Source organism: Syngnathus acus, chromosome 9, assembly GCF_901709675.1.
Source record: "Syngnathus acus chromosome 9, fSynAcu1.2, whole genome shotgun sequence".
NCBI classification, from domain to species: Eukaryota; Metazoa; Chordata; class Actinopteri; order Syngnathiformes; family Syngnathidae; genus Syngnathus; species Syngnathus acus.
Window position 1 is genome coordinate 7,633,138 of NC_051094.1, and position 20,368 is coordinate 7,653,505.

Genomic DNA, 20,368 nt, shown 5'->3' on the forward strand with positions numbered 1-20,368 from the left:
TTAACTAATATTTATTTGAATTGTAATAGTGTGCCCTTTGTGCCATGGCCCTCTCACACTCCACATATCCTCTCGTATATCATTAGCTATAATTGCCTCGTTGCCAATATGTCATAAAAGTTTTTTTTTTTTTTAGATCATAAACAAAAAGCAACAGCTGGAGCGGGAGACGGCGTGTGGCTAATAGCGCTTTAATCTCCCGCAGTGTCTCCATAAAACTTCATCATCGTAACAGTGACGGCCGCCATAAAGCATTCTGTCAGCGGATAGAAAGAACAAGATGGACGCCGAGTGATGACTCATAATTAAACGCAAGATCTTTACCTTAATTTCTCTTTATGAATCATGGAGTACATTTCCACTCATTCACTAGTAGACCATAAAATGTGATTTTGAAGACAATTTCACTCTTGCTTCCGCTCGAAAATCACAATAAACAGACTTTATGTCGAGTTCTGTGCTTGTTAAAATGTTTTTTTATGTTAAAGAAAGTATGTAGCACACCGTTAACACGGCTACTATATGTGCTTTTGTGTTTGTTGACGCGTGTGTGTGCGCCAGTGCAAGTGTTTCCAGTTTTTGCCATTACAATCTCCCAGTGGCAGCCGCCTGGACAGATGTTTGCGGCTAATGAGAGAAAGGACACACTTTTATAACACCACCCATGACTCCTCAGGGGTTGAAGCTCTTTAGTGATAGATACAAACGTGTGCCGGTGCTAAACAAGCAAAGATGTTATATTACAGCTGAGCCCACAATATACTGTGCAGTTTGTTATGTGAAATGATTATAGTGGTGTGTGATGTTTTTTTTGTAGGTTTCTTAAAGACATTATTCAATTTATATTCCTGGAAAGTCCAAAGTAAATTGTAAATATCCATGTTTCAGCCCCGCACGGGTAATTTGTACTTTATGTGAGTTACTGGAAGTCATTCTAAGTATTTTTCTTTTGGGTTTTGAGAGGCAGGACGGCACAGGAAGTTACAGTATTACGGCCATCGGAAGACAAGAAAGCGGGTTTTGATAGAGTGTGATTGCAAATTTTCGACCTCAGCCTAGCTTTCATTGGATTTGTGCTTGTGTATTAGGAAAATTGTAGGGTGAAAATTGCAGTTGTTACTATTAGTGTGGACTGAATGGGTGGCAACAAAAGGGGAAATTGGGATTATTTTGAGGGTAATGGCAACATGTTCAAAACAAAACAGCACAAAAAAATACATTTTTTGAAAACACTGAACTTAGTTCAAGATTTAGAATCGTCAAGTACAAACTGAACCAGTTGAACGTTGAACAAAATGTTGAACAGAGGCTGTGATGTACCGAAGTCAAATTCCTTGTTTGGCACGCTCAAACATGGCGAATAAAACTCTTGAATCTTGAACGAGTTCATGTAGAAAATAAACTTTTTTCCCCCAACACTGATTATAATCATATTTGAACATGATAGAAAATGCACAAAAAGCTGCCAACAGTTGAATTTTTCCCAGATAAGCATGGAGAAAATAATGCTAATAGGTGAGGATTCTCTGTATGTGACCAGAATTCTTCCAGTCCATCTCAGCAGCATAACCTCTGGTATGCACCACGAAGGAGTTGCCATCAGCACTATCTTGGAAAAAAAACACGAAACTTTTTCAATCTCGCTCTGGTGCTTCTACTTCTCCCAAAGCCAGCCTATGTATCTCACTGCCATCCATGCATAATATGCACTGCTGCAGCACAACTTGTTTGCATACGGATGGAATAGCAAGCCATAAGAGAATTACATTCTATAAATTCCCCGGTGCAATTCATATCCCACACCCTTCGCTTTAGAAGGAGGATAACAACAAGATGGGATGGAGGAGATGACAATGGACTTGAGAGGGAAGATCGGCGGGCCACAGAGTATACACAACGAGCGGCGCGTTCTCTGCGACAGTAACAGCAAGACCCGAGGCCTCTGGGCCAAACAGGCATCATGAAAGAGGAAGAAGCTGAGATTCTTCAGTAGGAGCACCACCAGTGTGTTGTTCGCGGTACATGCTGCCCTGCTGGCATCCAAGCTTTCACACACCAGGCATCTTTGATTCTGCAGTAGAGAGGAGGTGGATGAACAAGCTGTTTTCCATTGCAGATAATCCTGACGACGCCCACTCAGGGGCAACTGGACGGATCGGAGAGTACTTCGGCGGACAGCCTTGCAGACACGACATTCAAAACTATCTTTGGAAATGCTTAGTTGTAAATGAAACACATTCCAGTACATACTTCAGTAAAATCTGGAATTTGCCAGCCTTTTATTCAGGTTGCAGTTCTATATTGAAAAGGGGGGGTTAGACTTGCAAGGTCAGGGGGATTTTTTTTTTTTTTTTCTGAGTTCGTATCAGAGAAGCCCTTTTCACACTGCCAGCTGCTGGCATTGCTTTGCAATGGACTGTCGACATAGACTGTTTTGTATAGAGGTCACTGACACGGGACTGAGGTACAAAGCCCACCTGGAGAGTTTCCACCTCCCGAGGTGGCATTAAAAGGACACGTAAAAGCCAACATGTTTCTGGGTCATTGCGTAGATGGCACTGACACAGATTGAGAGCCCAAAGTCAAGTCAGCATGTTTCAGCTTGGAAACAAAAGGCCATTTGGCGATACTGAGGAAAAACTTTAAGAGGTAATATCAATTCAATTTTACACCTCTGAAGCTCAAAACGTATGACAGACATAACATTGTAGCATCCTTTCCAAAAGCTTTAACCATCCACACAATTTGTCTTAGAGTGATGGCTTGAATATCACCTTCGCCCTGTAATAACACCTTCAGAAATAAGTGAGAATTACACACATGGCTGCCGCTGGATGACACATGGTACTGTATATACTATAGTCAAGTTTCAAAGTGGCAACATAAGCTTGCTTACTCCAAATCAATGAACATCAACTAAAGAACCATTCAAAGTCATAGTCAGGAGCTCTTAGAAATACTACAATAGTCAGACAAAAAAAAGCTGTGTGAATGGTGGTGGTTGTTTTCAAAGGAAGAATGGGCATGGCGATTGAATAATATACTCCAAATTGAAAATGAGATTAAGAGTAATTTAATGCTACGCTCTATTTGGGATCAAATATAGCAAATAGCCCGCAGGCCCAGCCCTCCAACATCTGCATATCAATGCTTCCCATTTACACACACAAATACAAGCAGGGAAGAACACGGAGAAAGATATTAGATGTATTCCTCCGCATTCAATTCATGGTGCAGGTCGACCTACGATTTGGTTTCAGAAACACATTTCCCATTGAGATCATTTGTCCAGATTCCAATTTGTCGCCATCATGAATGGCAGATCAAGTGCTACCTCTTAATCATAAGTGAGACGCATGACAGTTAACTATATAGCGGCTCGCGCCGGAAGCTAATGAAGCGGTCTACGTATTTATTCAGTGCTCCTTCTCAAATGAACTGTTCAGACTATTAAAAAAACTCTTCTAGGTTGACTCCCTCTCCATTACGTGTCTATTAAGCACGATCAAAGTGAGGGTTCTTTTACTTTATTTTAATTTCATTACATACTATGGGTAACTTATTTATGCAGCTCCAATTGTGCTCTCAGAATGGAAAGTTATTACTTTATAACTTAAAAGCATGATCAGCAAGGTGGACTCATTTATGTCTCTGAAATAATGAGAGGTCAACCTTTATTTATCCCTATTATGTTTTATCCCTGTTAGTAATTTTTGAACAAATTGTTGTTAATTAATTTTTGGTTTACTTGCCAGGACATCCACTTCCATGCCTTTCTGTACTCATCCAGTCAGTCTTTGGAAACCTGCTAATGGCATTTTGTTACCTAGTGACATTCTTTGATTCTGTTGTTTGTTTCAATTCAGTTAAGAATGTCAAGAATAAAATATACTTAATGTTTTTTATAATGCTGGTAGATTACTTGTATTAAATGTGAAAATAAGGTGCCATAATATGAATAAATCTGGCTCAGATTGTTTTTAGACTGTATTAAATGCATCACAATAATTCAACAGTCCATCATTGCAATGCAAGGCAGTACATTGATGGACTATGATTGAGCCCTGATTGATACGACAAGCTAGCATTAAGGGGCACCCTGCTGTCACGCATCATCAGAGCCTTTAAGTCTGCTCAAATGGAGCAATGTGATTATTTTTGATGCAACACAAATACTCATGTGTTAGACTGAATGTATGGGAAAATAAAATACATTTCCTCCGAGAATCGAAGGATGTCATGATATACTGTAGACTACATTAGATGCATCCCCTAGCAGAAAAAAATATTCTATTCCAAAAAATGATTGACAGGATATGTGGCATGTTTACATTGTTTTAAGGAGAAAAAATCCAATTAAAGACACTTCTCATTTGTTATCGTATCATGTTCGAGACGTACTTTCATCAAAATACCTCAAGGATCAGGGAATATGGCAAACTTTTGCTTTATTATTTCCTTTCTTGATTAAATCAACCGGCGAGCCTTGTCTCATGGAAGTGACGAGCCCTGATCAAGCTACATACACAGCTGGGCCAATAGCAAGACTTCCTTTTGTTACCATGGCAACTGGGGACAGCGCCTTGGATACTAATTGATAGCAGAGTCGAGTCTGGGGGGGAAAAAAAGAAGAGCCTCTTCAGACACTAAATGCATTTTAACTTGTGGAGTTCCATACACTGCATTGTGTGTCGTCCATGGACACAGTGGTGCTATTCAGAAACTAATGCTAATCTATGCAAAACATCTCTGTTTATCTTTTGTTTTTTGATGTGATCGTAGGGACTTTGCACATGTGGAGGATGTAATGTTTCTGCATAATAGCGTCTCTGCATATAAGTTTTACAGGCAGTGTAGTCTGTTGAAAGATGCCCTGGATCTTCACCCAGGCTAGCTAATCATGCGCTGAGACCTGCTGTGTGGGTGTGTTTATTATTTAAATTAGCACCACTGTTACATAACAAAAATGGATAATGGCTCACACACAAGATGCATTTCCACGAATGAACAATTAAACCTAATGTGATAAACCAAAAAGGAGCCTTTCAGGTGTAAAATATAAAGGAGAGTAATGGCTTACATTATCATCAAAGCGCTCCGAAGTAAATGGGGTGTGATTACCAGGTCCATAAAGAAAAATCACAAAATGTGCTTTAGCCCTCATGAAAACCGGATCTAATAATCTGACCAAAATGTATCCTGAAGCACTTTTGACCACATGCATACCAATTAAGGCATTGTTAACACAATATTTTGTCTCACATTTGAACCTTTTTAAAAGCAAATATGCCCGCAGTTGTCACGCTGATAAATTGTATTAATAATTTTTATCCCCATACATTGTGTGTGTTGGAAATAGATGAACATTTGTATTGTATGCTCACTATTTTAAGACCACACATTGACTTGATGCTTCACTTTAAGAAGTGTCCAAGTTTATAATGGCCATCACTCTCATAAAGAATAAAGAGAGCAAAAAATAACAACAGTATTTTTGCCGTAGTCTTGACAAATTATAATACACCAAGAACACAGTTTATTATTACCCAGGCCTCCTTATTTTTGCTCTTGAGTAAATAACCACCGCTCATGGCCACTATTTTGAGGAAATGGGATCGTTTCCATCAAGGCACTGTGTATTTAAGCCCCAGCGAGATGAGAGTAAATGACTTCTCAGGCCTTCATTTCCAGGACAGTGTATTCTGTTCAGGAAAGAGTGAGATTTTGTGTAATTAAGTCTTTTGCTTCAAAGCAATGGAGCGTACCACGACACGCGTCGGACGCGTGTCAAAGGCCCGTGCGCTTCCTTCCTTGCAGCTAATGACTTGAAATCGCTGCCATTATGGTCGCTTTAATTAATCTGATCCGGCGGTGGTCATGCGTCAATAATCAACTGGTGTGTGTGTGTGTGTGCATGTGTGTGTGAGTTGTCACATTCGACAAAAGCCACCAAGCGTCCCGTTGACGGGGTCTCGCCCTTGCTCTCCAGTGCTGCTCTTGCACTCTCGACATTATCGATAAAAAAAGAGAGAACAGCGTGAGAAAAAAAAAAAAGCAGCAAAGTCACTCGGTTTTTTTGTGCACATTCAGCAGACATTGGTATATATCCATCCTGGCTCGCCTTTTGGTGCCTCCACATGTTCAGACAGAAAAGCTCTTTGTGTCCAAGTGCTACTGGGGCAGAAAGTATAAAATGGCCAACATGCATTGAGCCCCTCGACTTTTCTATGTGCACACACTCGATGGCCTTTTAGTTATTGACTGGGCCGCAAATTCAAGCAACTGGCAAATCCTTTGAGAGAACGTTGAAAACAAACAGGCACAGACACACACACACACAACAATAAATATGACAAGATGCAACCTGACATTTAGATATGAACAATCAATGGCTGGACAAATATATGGAAAGCGTCTCGAGAGGTTTAAGGTAAACATAACGATGCTAGACTAGACTGTCCGAAACAAAGTCATGTCAAAGCCAAAAAGATAAGCGGCGCTTCATTGAGTTTTGTTGCATGCACAGATTCACATGGTTTGTTTTGTTTGAATTTGGCCACATGTCGGCTGAATGCGTCTCTCAAATATAGTCCTGTGTATTAAATGTCAAGTGAAAATTGGAAGCTTGGTGATGACCTCCATGGTAGAAAGCATGACAATCACTGGCAGTGCTTCCCAAAATCGTCATGGTAACGACATTACATGCTATTGGTCGAGTAGAGATGTTTAATTTCAGCAAGGCAAGACAGGGTGAAAACTGCACCTTCATTTTGGATCTTTGAGGTATTTTGAGGAGAATATGTCACAGTGTTAAGACAGAAATGTTTTAAATTCATTGGAATTAAAAAAATACATTTTAACACTCAATAGGTATAAAAAGAAGAAAATTACAATGTAAAGACAATTTGAATAAATTGCAAAAGCTGCATTTTAAAGCAATTTGTGTCACAGGTCACACGCTACCATTTTTTATTTTAACACAAGCCTGCTGCAAAAAATTATTACAAAAAAGTTCAGCCAAACGTGCTTGAGTTAATAATTCGGTGCTTATCAAATTGAGGTTTCTTGTAAATTTGGATGACTTTGCAGCCTTCACTTTATGTCGATGTTAGAAGTTGCCATGGCAACGACACGCTATTGTAATTTGAATTCAAATTAAGTGATGATCATGATATATTAGAAGAGAATAAGAAATAAATGTGAAGGTGTTTGAAGCAGAAGGATCTCTTCAAACATGTATGCTACTGTCACACTTGATACTGACACAAACGCTATACTTTCACATTTTTAAAGCAGTTGGCAGTGCATTCATTTTTCAAAGCTTTTTCCAAGTAATTCTAAAATATGTGCACAACCTGCCAAGTACATCCTGAATTTTAATGTAAAATTCTCCAACTCAGAACACCAAAATTAAATTATGTCAAAAAACAAAAGGGCTCTGATTTCAGGCTGACAAAATGAAGAACAGTGTTTGTTTGTCTGCCTTCACCCAGTCAATGCTATGCAGCCTTTTTTACCGAGAGAGCAAGCACGGCTGTCAGATTGCTCGACAATGCGTGCTGTCACTTCCACAAAAGCTTTGCAAACTTTTTTTTGTGTGCTTGACTTGTTTACAAAAGAAAAGCTTCTGTTAAAAATGGATAATGGTGATGTGAAAGAAGACGTCATCTGGCTTGTGACTCAAATAGTACAAAAGTGGTCAGTAGTTCCCCCTGACACCCCAAATTATAAAAATATACAGTTGTGTTCAGAATAAAAGAAACATAGACGACAGTATTGAGCCGTCCATTTGTCCTGGGCTGAACTATTATGTCTCAGGTGCATAAAGTTAGGTGACAGAAAGGAGGAGCCAAGTTTAGCCTGGGTTGTTTGCGATAGGTGGAAAGCATCCTTTCAAAGTTAAATCATGTGTATACTTTTAAGATCAATGTAAGACAAGTCTTCTCAAAGCACACTGCTATTAGAATATTGACAACCACTACACAATATTGCACATACAGTCATCAAGAACAAAGAGGATGTTGAATGTAATTCATGGCAGCAAGCAGGAAATGGTTTGCCCAAGTAATGATTAATAGACATTGGGCCCCGGCTCGCGGTTTGGAAAACCCCAGTCATCAATGCGGAATTGCATTAGTAAAATTTCACGGTCACTACACTCTTTTTATACGTCCAGGCATGGTCCAGTAATTCCAAGCAAAGTAGTTTACTCATCTTGATGCGATATCCGATTGACTTCATACGAGCCCAAGATACACAGAATCATTTTTCCATTACGGCCATTTATTGCCCGCCTGTAAAACGTCTTTACAACGAGCGCAGCTAGCAGAAAACGGAAAAGACTTGACACCAACAGCACAAGACGGCAAAAGAACACAGATGAATTAAAGGGATTTTAACCTGTGGCCGAGGAATGATAGTGGATGATAAGGAGCAATATCGCCCGTGGCAATGTCATGGACAAAATGACCCCAAAGGTTAGCTATACAGTATGTGCGTGGGCGTCTGTTGGTTAGACAGATGAAGATAGATGGAACGAAAGGAAAAACAATCATGGATGAACAGACAAGGTCAGCTATTGTTCGCACGCCTACATGTGTGTAGGTTACATGGCATGTGGAGCATCACCTTGTCTTCCCAGGTTTCACTAATATTTGGCCGAGTGAAATAATTACTCCGGTCAGTCAGTCACCATGCAGGCTATTTGTCTGCCCCTGTGGTGACAAGCGCTATATGAAGCCTTCAGCCATAGGTCAACTGTTCGTGACATCGCGCACAGCTTCATCTTCACCAGTGTCAATCAAACGCCTAAGAGGGTCGGCACTCGCACGGTACTCAGGATAGAGTCAAAGTGCGAAACATCCTTGCTACCGGTTGCTGAATATTTGAAACAACGCTCATACTTTATGACACTTGCACATAGCTACTGTTTTGCTTCAAATCGATTATTTACTCAACGACACATAAGGTAGGCTAATCATCTTTTACACCATACAGGGAAATTGTTTCCAACCCACCGCACCACTTTAATTAATCCCAACAAGGTTAACAAGTAAATAGTGGCATGTACTGATTGATTTAGTCATTCATTTTTGTCATAACATTAAACAAAGTTAATGATATGTAACAAAGCATGTCGAATGAAACTGGGTTTTAAAACAGCAATATATGAACAGCCGGTGCTGCTGTTTTGGCTAATAATTGATTTCATCACTGGAAAATCCAAATTGCATTGCATTGCATTGCATCAGGGTTCTGCTTTGTTTAAGTTGAACTATTCATTACAAGATTGATCAGTGAGTACAAGCAGACCTAGAAGGGGTCAAATGAGTGTCACAGTTGGAAGGCTTGACGTCGAAATGAATTAGCAGCGAGCAGACTAAGCAGCTGCGCTCGGTGCAGAGGAGCATCTGCTTGGCTCGTCAATTACAAATGTGATCGGTCCTCCTGGGGTCGCTGCATATGCCACATGCTACCTACCACCTTCCAGGTATCGCTGGAGCCCGACGCATGGACCGTGGAACATTTTAGCGCAAGGGGTGGCTAACTCCATCAGCATCAAGAGCCAAACGCGCCATGCACAACATGTTGACAAATATACAGCAGCTCAAAGGAGAAATAGTGAGTGGCGACTCGTAGCTGGTTGGCAGGGCTGGGGTGGAACGGTAATCAAAAGTCACTTTTTGATGCACGACTTGTTTTTAAGATTTGGTTCTAATTGGGTCTGGGAGGGAAACATGTAGCAGACTAAATTCTTTTCGGTTAACAGGAACACATTTAGTGGCGTGCACGTCCATGTTTATTTTCCTCCCAAATCTGTATCCATAAGTGCACCTCTGTCCTGTCCTACTTGCTTCTACTTCTGTCCCAGTCCATAATCCACCTAAATAAAATCCAACTCCTATGCCAAGTTACTGTTGCCATATACTGAAGCTATACTTTTATGGTGCTGCTCCACCATACAGCACAAACCGGAAAGAAAATTGTCTAAAGATGCGGATGTCAGTGCAAATAGATGTTTGTCTATATATGCCCAGCAATTCCATCATACGTAACCCTAATAAGGACACAGTATAGGAAGGAACTCTGAATGGACACTTCATGGGGCATGCAAGAGGATGGACTACATTAGGACACTTGGAGAACCTGGATGAATGAGAATATTCACAGGTTGGACACTGGCGGTGTATGGAACAGAATATAATCGGTTGCATGAACAAAAAAAAAAACCTTTTTCCAACAAGTGAATGATTTTCGTAAAATAAACAAAGTATTGGGGTCAATGTATGTATATATATATATATATATATATATATGTATAAAATCCATGTTTAATAATATATAACGTTTAAATATTAGATTTTTCGGAAACAGTGACAGTTTCAATACTGTGAATTATTATATACATATATTGTACTGTTACTACCTATTAGTCTACCATATCTTTTCCAACAAGTGTGCCATAAGAGATGAAGCGAAAAAAAATATATATATATTTTAATTATCCTGAAAACAATTTGCTAGTGTTTTTATTCAATCTCTGCCAGTGATGTAGTGACAGGCAGAACAATCAAATGCTCTTCCAGTAGATAGCAATTAACCTGTGTATATTGTTATTGTGACAATTTGTTGCTTGCTGTTGTGATGTGACATTTTTCTTCAAGCTAATTATGTGCTTTGGCTCAATAAACCTTGGTGAAACAAGCAAGATATGTGTGTGTGCTTAGACAGTTGATTCATATTCTTCAAAGTGACAGTCAGCGACAATTAGTCCATGTGCTTGGTGAGCCACATGTTGTCCATCCCTGTTTTAGACTATTTCAATCACAGACATGAAGACATATAATGTTCCAAATTAAATACAAACAATAATCAATTCCAACAACCAATATCATGGTCTCCATTTAACATAAAAACCTATCTCCAGCTGTGAAGAGAGAAACAAACACTTCATTTAGACAGGGGGGGGGACTTGTGCACATATATGTAGATGAATCATAAAATGATAATTTATGAAACAAAGCACATGCTAGAAAATCTGCAGAGAGGCAAAAGATGAGATTCCAGCCCGTCTGACCTTAAAAACAGATTATTATCTCACGCCTTCTCAATTATCCCACCGTGCCGTGTCTTCTATCTATTTCCCGCCGGTACTCAGGGGAGGAAAGCCCATTTGACGCAGAGACTTGACCCTATTACACTTTCGACAGTTACCAGGAGATAACATGACAGTCTGCAAGTAGACTGCCATTTGGATGCAAACACCTCCCAGAGGAGGACAGCTACTTCACGTTATTTACAATATAAAGCATTTAGAGGGAAAGATCTGATTATCAGTTGATGGGGAGATTACAAAATAAAATCACGAAAGGTTTAATAATATAATATGAGACAGTTAAAAGTATTTTTATATACCTTTTTGAATTGTGGTGATGTGCTTGACACGCCAATAACAGTATTTGTATTTTTGAACAAGTAGATATAAATATATGTGGTGGTTGTCATGATGATGGCAGAGTTATCTTGAAAGAAAAAAAAAAAAACTAGTGCAATGCATCTATGCAATGCATTATTCAATGTGCTTCACTTCGAAAAGTTGTTCAAGTAAAAATAAAATAAAATAAAATTGTCACTTGAAGAGGAAGCTGTCCTGGAATTGCATTGTTGTTTGTAAATATTTTAACATCTTGATATCAAATGGCAACATTTATATCTTTCCCACTTCTTTGCATATTGAATGTGACATGCGACTTTGCGTGTGGAAGCGAAAGAGGGAAATATTAAGGCCAAGTCAAAATTGCTTCTTCTTGTTTTTTTATCTTAGTGGAAAACATTATGTTTGGTGCAGGTCCATGTAATTTATTGATAATCCCTGCTGTGATCAAACAGAAGCTTTTATGAAGTATGAATATCTAGTACCTCTCTCTGGGCTTTTTTTTCCATTTACATTTGACGGACTTGTGTTTATTGGATCTTGCAAATCACACAGTTAACGTGACAGCAAACATTTGTTATTGCCCTCCAAATTAGGTGCATAATCTAATCTAACGTGCCAGTCTCTTGGTGCAGGGTAATTTTGCAAGGGGCCGCATTCAAATGATGCCAATAATGAATCAAGCGGCTAATGTTGATCTGTCACTGTTTAGTTGTCTTTCTCGCTTTGCTATATTGTCTATTTGTTGAGACAGCTTTCAGTTGCATGGGAGACTGAATGCATACCTCTGCAACAAATGAGCTCGCAAAACACATTTGTCCGTGTGTGTGCTCTTGTCTTTTATCGATGCAGGCGGGGGAGAGAATAATTAATCAAATCACATTGAATAATGATTGATCGTATCATTACAATCTCCTGACACTCCATCTACAGAAAACTTCCTGCCACTAAGTAAATAAAGTAAGTACAAATAAAGTAAATAAGCTTAAGGTGTCAACCTTCGTAAAGAAAGTAAAACTCAAATGAAATGTCAAAGAGGAACGTCACAAAGAGGGCCGAATCCATCTGCAATATACACAGCGTAACATTTAAGGGGTACATCAACATTGCAGCCAGAGGTCCCACAGGGCACCTCCATTGGCATTCTGGCAATCACACAAGCAGGTAATTGAAGTGTCACAACACCGGTTTGACAGATGAGCTTTGTAAAGAATTCAGCGAGAACTTTAACTTTGTGTGCTTTTCTTGCAAGAACAGGCACATGGCTTGGTATTCTCTTGTGGTTAAAAAAAAAAAAAGTTTTCAAATAACCTTAAGGCGCATTGGAATTCGTTCAGCCGAAGTTCTGACTTCACACTCTTTACCAGAACATCCACAAGTGGAGATCCTGCAGTTCCTTATACACATACTTCGCTTGTGCCAACCTCCTGCAAGGATTTCAAGGAGTTCTTTTTGCTTCCGCCATGGCACACCTGTCATCTGTGCTAAATTTCAAGGGAATGAGGAAAGCTGCTTCGATTGGCTGGGAATCAAGTTGGCAGTATTTAGGCCCACAACGGCGCAAACGCCCATTTCTAATTGCACCTGTCTATGAAAATGTCAAAAGAAAGAAAACTTCACCCATGGGCACAGTTAGATAGCATGTTGTGCATGAAGTGTGCTCACCAGAAGAAAAAAAAAACCTGGGTTAATTACAGTCACACAGAACATATTTGCTACGGCAGACACACATTTCAGTCCCCTCCAAAACACACTTCCATCCAAATTAGACTGTGACTGGTCTTACAGAGGTCATTTTTAATTAAACTGAGATGAAGAGATGTCACGTGGGATCAGGGTTTTAAATTATGAATTCATAACTAACACGCAAGCACAAGCATGATTTAAATATCATTTTTGTACTGGAGAAAATGGAGATCCAGATTGTCTACATGTGTTCGTGTATGCATGTGTGAAAAGAAAAAAGCCAATAAAGAGGCAATAATGAGGGTTTAATGCAATTAACTACCTAGTAATTATTTAATGCAATTATTGGATTTGACTAAGGATTACTGCATAAAAACTACAGAGGATAGCAATTCATAGAATGTTGCCGCCAATTATATTGTTGCAAGTTATGTTTGGTCATGTGATCAATACACATTGAAAAAGAAATGCGCCATTGTGTCGCATGTGGTTGAAGGTTCTGAATTCAAATCTTGGCTTGGATTTTTTTGAATGTTCCAAAAATGTGTGTTAGGTATATGTAGTTTTTTTTTTTTTTTAATTATTAAATATTTATATATTATTATAAATTTTTTAATATTTGTATTTATTTTTCTAACTCCTGCTGATCATTGAGTATAAAAAGACAAAGATCATGCCAATGTGGTTGAATTCTTGATTGATTCACCGAGTGAGAACTTTGGCACTTACAAGGCAGGATTTTTTTTTTTTTTTATAAATTTTATGGTTTACCTCAGAGATAAAGGCCTTGGCGGTAGCTGGGCTCATGAAGAGTACGGCTCTGCGGAGCGTGTCCCTGTAGCGGTGTAGCTCCTCCACCCGCATGGTCCTGAACAGGCTTGTGATCATCATGTTAACGTTGGACTCCACCTTCTGGAGAGACACGTCCATGCCATGGTGAGAAGCACGGTCCAGGAAGTCCTCAATACCGCGGATATCTGGACAAAAGAAGAGATGATCACGACTTGGCTGGGACCATCAAAGGTGACGTCCTACAGGTATGGAAACAGGATTCAAATTCAGTGTAATGTGCCAGATGCTCCTTTACCATTTTAAAGACACAGAACTGCCCTGGTAGATTTCCCATCACCATCTCCACAGTCTGAATTGTATTTGATGATCATTTTAAAGCGTATTAATTACAGACTCTGTAAATGTCTTTCTTCACGGGTGCTTTACTGGCGGCGAGATGCTGCTTTCTTGCATTTGATCAGTCTTTGTATTATTAAAGGCTTGTGGTTTAAACATATTCCATTTTCAAGTGGAATAACATGGTCTTTTTCTTAGAAATGTTTAATACCCTATACTTAAATAAACCATAATAATAAAAATGGATGACTCACTTGAAAGTGGGAGTTATGTGTCAATCATATCTTTTTTCTACATAATCACCCTTCTGTGGTTGCATGACAAAAAGTAAAAAAAAAAAGAAAAACTGTGGTGGAGTGGATCTTTAGATGCTGAAAGGCAACTTTTTGCCATGTTGTACTGAGCAGCCAAGATGGTTGCTTGTTTACTTTGTGATAAAGTCTATCTGGTTTGGCAAACTTTGGTGCTCAAGGGTCACATTAGATTTTTTTAAAATGAAAAATGGGTCAGATCATCCATAGGCTTTAATGAGTTAACATGTAAAACAGTTGTACTGTACATATAAGCAGACTCACCCGCAAAACATCCCATTCGTATATGTAATTTAGAAAAAAACAAGAAATCTCTTCCCGATATGCGTCATTTCTCGTCACTCCTGTCCTATTAATGCAAGCACAACATCTCCCCTCGCCTTTTCCCTCATGTTCTGAGACTAATCTATCTAGTTAATTGCATAGCCATGACTTTGGCAATGTCATTTGTTTTCATATCAAATACATCATTAGCTTGCTGATTTACCTATGACACACAAGCCGATATATAACACACACACACACACACACACACAAATTCTCCGGCATCATGAGCGAAGGATATCAACTAAAGTGTCTTAATTAGGATTACCTTGACCTGCATGTACCTCATTAAGTGTTGAGGCGTTCAAGCAGTGAATAAACTGACACTTGTATCCTTATTTTTTTACCAGACAAATGACTCTTGATAATGACTTCTTTTAAATGTAAATCAAGAACGCTGAACAACGTCTCGACCCACCTACATTTGTTGCACTTTGAACCCCCGTGTTGTCTGCCAACCAAGTAGGAGGGTCAGACCTTAGTTGTTAACTGTCATGTCACAAAAAATATAACTGTTGCTTGTTGTGACTGGGCCAAAAATAATCACACTACAATTTTTGTTTTGTCATCTGGTACGAAGTATCTCAAATCAATGCAAAATATGTTTTTATTTGCCTCCCAAGATACTTTATTTGGTCTTATGATACATTTAAAAATTGCAATGGTATTGTAACTTGTTGCTGAGCAAGTTTAGCTAGAAATAAGAAATGTATACATTATATTTTATGATATTTGATATATATATCAATATATTTCAACAATATTTTCAGAGGCATAGTGCAAATTCATATTTTTTTAGTGAAGTCATTTTCTTGTTTGAAGAAATGTTAATTAAATTTCCTGTTTTACTGGCAGACAATTTATATTGAAAAAATATATTACTCATTCTATTCAACATTTTATTTGTTTAGACTGTCCTCTTTGATGACCACAAAACCTGTTTTGTTGTTTACATTCCATTCTTTTACTGTTATTGAAGTCAACCTAATGTCACCCTATTAAACTGAGCAGCCAGCGGGGCCACTCACTTTCGGGTTCTATGTTTGCCACCCAAAGTTAGCTGGGACAGGGTCCAGCTCAGCCCTAACCTTAATGATGATAAGTGGTAAAGAAAATGGACGACTGATGGGTGGCCCCATTACATTTTATATCTTTGAGACACTGGTTTAATTCTATGGTGTCATTAAAAAGAAAATAAAGCCAAAGTAAGCCAAGTAAAGTCAACTTTATGACCGCAGGCCCTAAAATAGGTCAAACAAAATAAATTGAAGACAATTTAGTTGCTGTAATGAAATAAAGCAATTTCAACAGGATCCTAGGACATCTTTGCTGTGGCCTGGAAAAACACTTTGGGTCTTTTTAGCGTGTCGCATGCGTGCAGCAGCCTTTTATATAATCGCCATCCGGTCATGTTATGCTGTTGGACATCTTTGTCTTTCCCTTGGCCTACACCTCTGGCTGTCCTTCCACCTGCACATCAACGCTCAACAGAGAAAGCTTCTTAAATTATGCAATAAGCCTCAAAAAGTTGGCCTGTGTCCTAAAAGAAAAAAAAAAACTCCTCGACCAAGCAAAGTTTTTCCACAGTATTAAGTCCAAGAAAAGCCATTGAAAATTAGCTCTATGATCAGTGAATATTAGTGTTATTAGTCACAGTCAATGCCCAGTGCTCGTTATAATTGTGTTTAAATATTTAGAAAAATTAATATATTAAAAAAAAAAACTTCCTCGACCAAGCAAGGTTTTTCCGCAGTATTAAGTCCAAGAAAAGCCATTGAAAATTAGCACTACAATCAGTGAATATTAGTGTTATTAATCACAGAAAATAACCAGTGCTCGTTATGATTATGTTTAAATATTTATTTATCCTATTTTTTCTGCAAATTGATACTTATTTTAGATAACACGGTAACATGTATGCTTCTGTTTTCAGGTTGTAAAGTGAGAGGAGTGGAAAAAATATATAAACCAAGATCTGGTACAACACTGGTGTTACAGCACAAATCTACTGAAATAGTCATCATCATTAAAGACAACATTTATACGAAACATAAAGATGGCAGACAGTTTGAGACTTGTCTCCGTAGGTACTGCTGTTTTGATTAGCAACCGAGTCCAAATGAGCTGAGCAGTGAAAAATGTAATCACAGCTACTTGAGGGAGGCATTCATCTTAAGACTAATCGGAGAACCTATATTGCCAAAGTACAGTGTTCTGCTTTTGAAAATACATAGGCTAATTTATAATACATCCCAACCTTGAGTTGAGGAACATGACGCTTATTCAAGTTGGAGAATAATACATTATAAATTGTAATTATAAATGTGGCTAGCAGCGATAGCGTTCTCCACTGGGTATTAACACCGGTCGCATTTCTCCAGCTCATTACCTAAATGGACATACGATAAAACGAGCATGATACTCGTTCCGATGTGTATGCCTCCTACCAAGGGGTTAATGTAACATTCCCAGGGATTAACAATGGAAATCATGAAGAATATCTGCACATTTAAATCTGAAAAAAATGTAGGGTAAGGTACAGTTGAGTTTGGACTGTAGCGCTTAATGTGTGTCGGACATCAGGTTGTTTTATTGTCATTTTAAAGGTCATCAAGAAGAAGCTAATCGTTTGTGTTCTGCAGCTGGTTAGTAAACAGTTTGGATTTTTTGTTATTGTTAGTTTTTATTTTTCCTTCCACTTTTTTAAAATTTTTATTTCATTTTGACTTCAACTGATTTTACGTATCGGTTTTAATTTTTGGGAACATCTGTTTAGCTTAGCTTTTATTAGTTTTACTATTAAAGCTTGTGACCTTGTATATAATTTAATCTTCTCTACTAGATCCGAACTTTATTTACTAACTTCCTTCTTAATGGCAGTAAACCTGTAATCACCAATCCCGTAAAACATTTTTGAGCCAGTCCAGCTGGCCATGTTCCGTTTTGCTCTAAGATATTTATCTGCTTCTGTGCTGTACTTCACTTCTGTAGGTGCTGGCCTTGGGTCCGTCCTTTCGTTGGTGTAGACGTTGGAAAATCCTCTAAGGATGTGAGAGCTACTAGCACCTGAGAACACGTAGTCTCTGTGTTGATTTGTTCGCCTTCTTTCCCTCCACTCTGCTCAATCCAATGTGCAATCTACCGCCGGCTCTGTTGCTTCCCCCTCACTGCTTTAAAGACTTCTTGCTATCTTTACAATATATTTTATCTATTTTTTTTTTTATTCGTCCTCTAACCAATTACATGCTGGGAGCCAATACGGACCAAAAAGAAAAATGTATCTACTCTCAGTGTGTATCATGTTTACTTCCTTTCTTGAAAACGGGTAAGTTTCCTCATGGCTCAAATGTCATATCCGTCAAAAGTTATTTCTTCTTGAACTTGGGAATTGTCTTCAGCTCTACTCTAAGAAGGGAAACGGACTAATATTGTGAATTCATTAAAATGAAAAAATATATATCTATTTCCCAATCGTGCAGGCAAACTTGCCTGTAGAACCTCTAGAGAGAAGGAAGAAAAAGGCCCTGTAGTCTTTCCTTTCCACATCCTATACTTTTCATGCTTTTAGATTCTATATGAAACCCACGGAGATTAAGTGCACTCTCCGGTTTAGTCACTCGCTTCTTAAATTGAAACCTTGCTCATGTTTGTAATGCCAGGCACGTTTTCACCATCATACACTTGCGGGAGCTTACAATATGTCTTTTGCACCTTGAAGGTATAAGAGCAATGACTGGGAAAAATAGAAGGCTTTTACATGTAAAACAACATGTCAGTCATTTTCTGACTTTTCCAGACGCTCTTCAAATCTTCACTTCTTGCGTTCAATTTAAAGTGAACTGAGCAGAAGCTTCATGTTAAAAAAACAAAATCCTCACGGTGACTTTGTTTTGTTCCCCCTTGTTTCGAGTCTCCTCTTGTAACCACCCAACTCATGCGTCTTCCGTATCCAACCTGTCACTAATTTCTCTTCGTCCGGAGACAAACGACACATTTCGGTGCACTATCAGCAGATGCAATACGATACGCCTTCCCATCCTTTTTGTGCAAACCAGCAAGATTAGCGCTTGACGTTTTCACAGTTTCTAGAGTTATGGACACAAACGGGGGAGAAACAAATCTCCCTTTGTCGTCGAGCAGCTTGTGACTTTACGATGAGAGAACCGCTCGCAAGAAGATTTAAGACGGGTTGTTCAATATAATTCATTAGATAGTCCACAGTGTTGAGTGCACAAGGTAGCGTTATTTTAATAGTTATGAACTTTAATTCATAGCAAAAATGGAAGACAATGCAGTAGCTGCAGACCGCAGTATGGCAGACAAGGACTTTTGGAATTCAAAGCTCAAATTTTGTCCAAATGAAACTCTTCAACATAGTTCCTATGTCACCAAAATAATACGTTAATTGCGTTGGTCTAAGCACAAAAACAGCAATTCGGCTGAGATTTTCTTGCTAATTTCAAATCGCAAAAATAAATCCCAATTCATTCAGGCCTAAGACATTATTTTCAGCGACAATTAAATTGCTACACCACACAATGAACACATTTATTTTACCCATTGATGACATTTTACTTCAGGCCCCCATGTCACTGAGCTGAAATCTAAAACAAGAGAAATCCTTTTAATGTCAGCATAAAGTAATTTTAAGTGGTTATTACATTTACCAAACAAGGCCTTGAGTACACAGCGATACAAGACAAAGTTGGCCGAGAAAAAATGGCATAGCTTAAGATCAGGGGATGCTTTGAGAATAATTGTCAATTTTTGTCTATGTGAAGCCCTTTGAGACTGCTTGTGATTTAGGGCTATACAAATAAACTTGACTTGACTTGACTTGACATAGGAGAAAAAAAGAGATGGAAAAAGAGATGGAATACATGTGTTCTTGTCATGTGGGTCGCGCCACTAGAGCTGAAAATAAGCACAGTTGTGCCTTAGCACCATTTGAGAGGACACATATTTGGCTGTCTGATCTCTAAAGGACTCTCGTTTTAAACAGGAGAGATCTTTTGGGAGCCCTAGTATCATCTTTAAAGGATGATACCAGGGCTGAGATGCTGCAACCATCCCCATCTCTTGTATGCTTTCCTTTCTCCATGGACGACAGGGAAGACCATTAGGGAACGAGTTTGATGATTTAAAAAAATCTTCAGTGGATGAGTGAACACCATAACCAAACCCCAGAGGACCCGTGTGGTAAACCAATGACCACAAGCCACAGCGGGCAAACTCGGGTGTGTGCAAAATGTGTCTCTTGTTTGAAATTGCCCATTTGGGGTCACATTTTGGGTAAACGCTTTCCCTCAGCTGTGTTTTGTGTTTATTCAAGTTCTGACTGAGGTTTGATTGAGAGTATTTTGTGCTGAACTGACAATATTTGATTCTGGTTAGGTATTATAAGTTCCCAACAAGGTAAAAAAAAAAAAATCTTCAGCGTTGAAGGGGAATCACTTTGGATTTAGTAGTTCCATATTCTCAAGTT

At 38.7% G+C, this 20,368-nt stretch overlaps 1 protein-coding gene across 5 annotated transcripts in view; it reads right to left on the reverse strand.

Annotated features, from left to right (window-relative positions):
• The window catches only part of grid2 (glutamate receptor, ionotropic, delta 2), a 261,431-nt gene that overhangs the window by 91,711 nt on the left and 149,352 nt on the right, over window positions 1-20,368 (reverse strand). For all 5 annotated transcript variants that reach the window (XR_005098888.1, XM_037259602.1, XM_037259603.1 and 2 more), the window contains one exon: window positions 13,892-14,097. Coding sequence is in view for 4 of the 5 variants with exons in the window: in XM_037259602.1 (XP_037115497.1) it covers window positions 13,892-14,097 (206 nt within the window). In the remaining variant the exon portion in view is untranslated. The remainder of the gene's footprint in view (window positions 1-13,891; window positions 14,098-20,368) is intronic.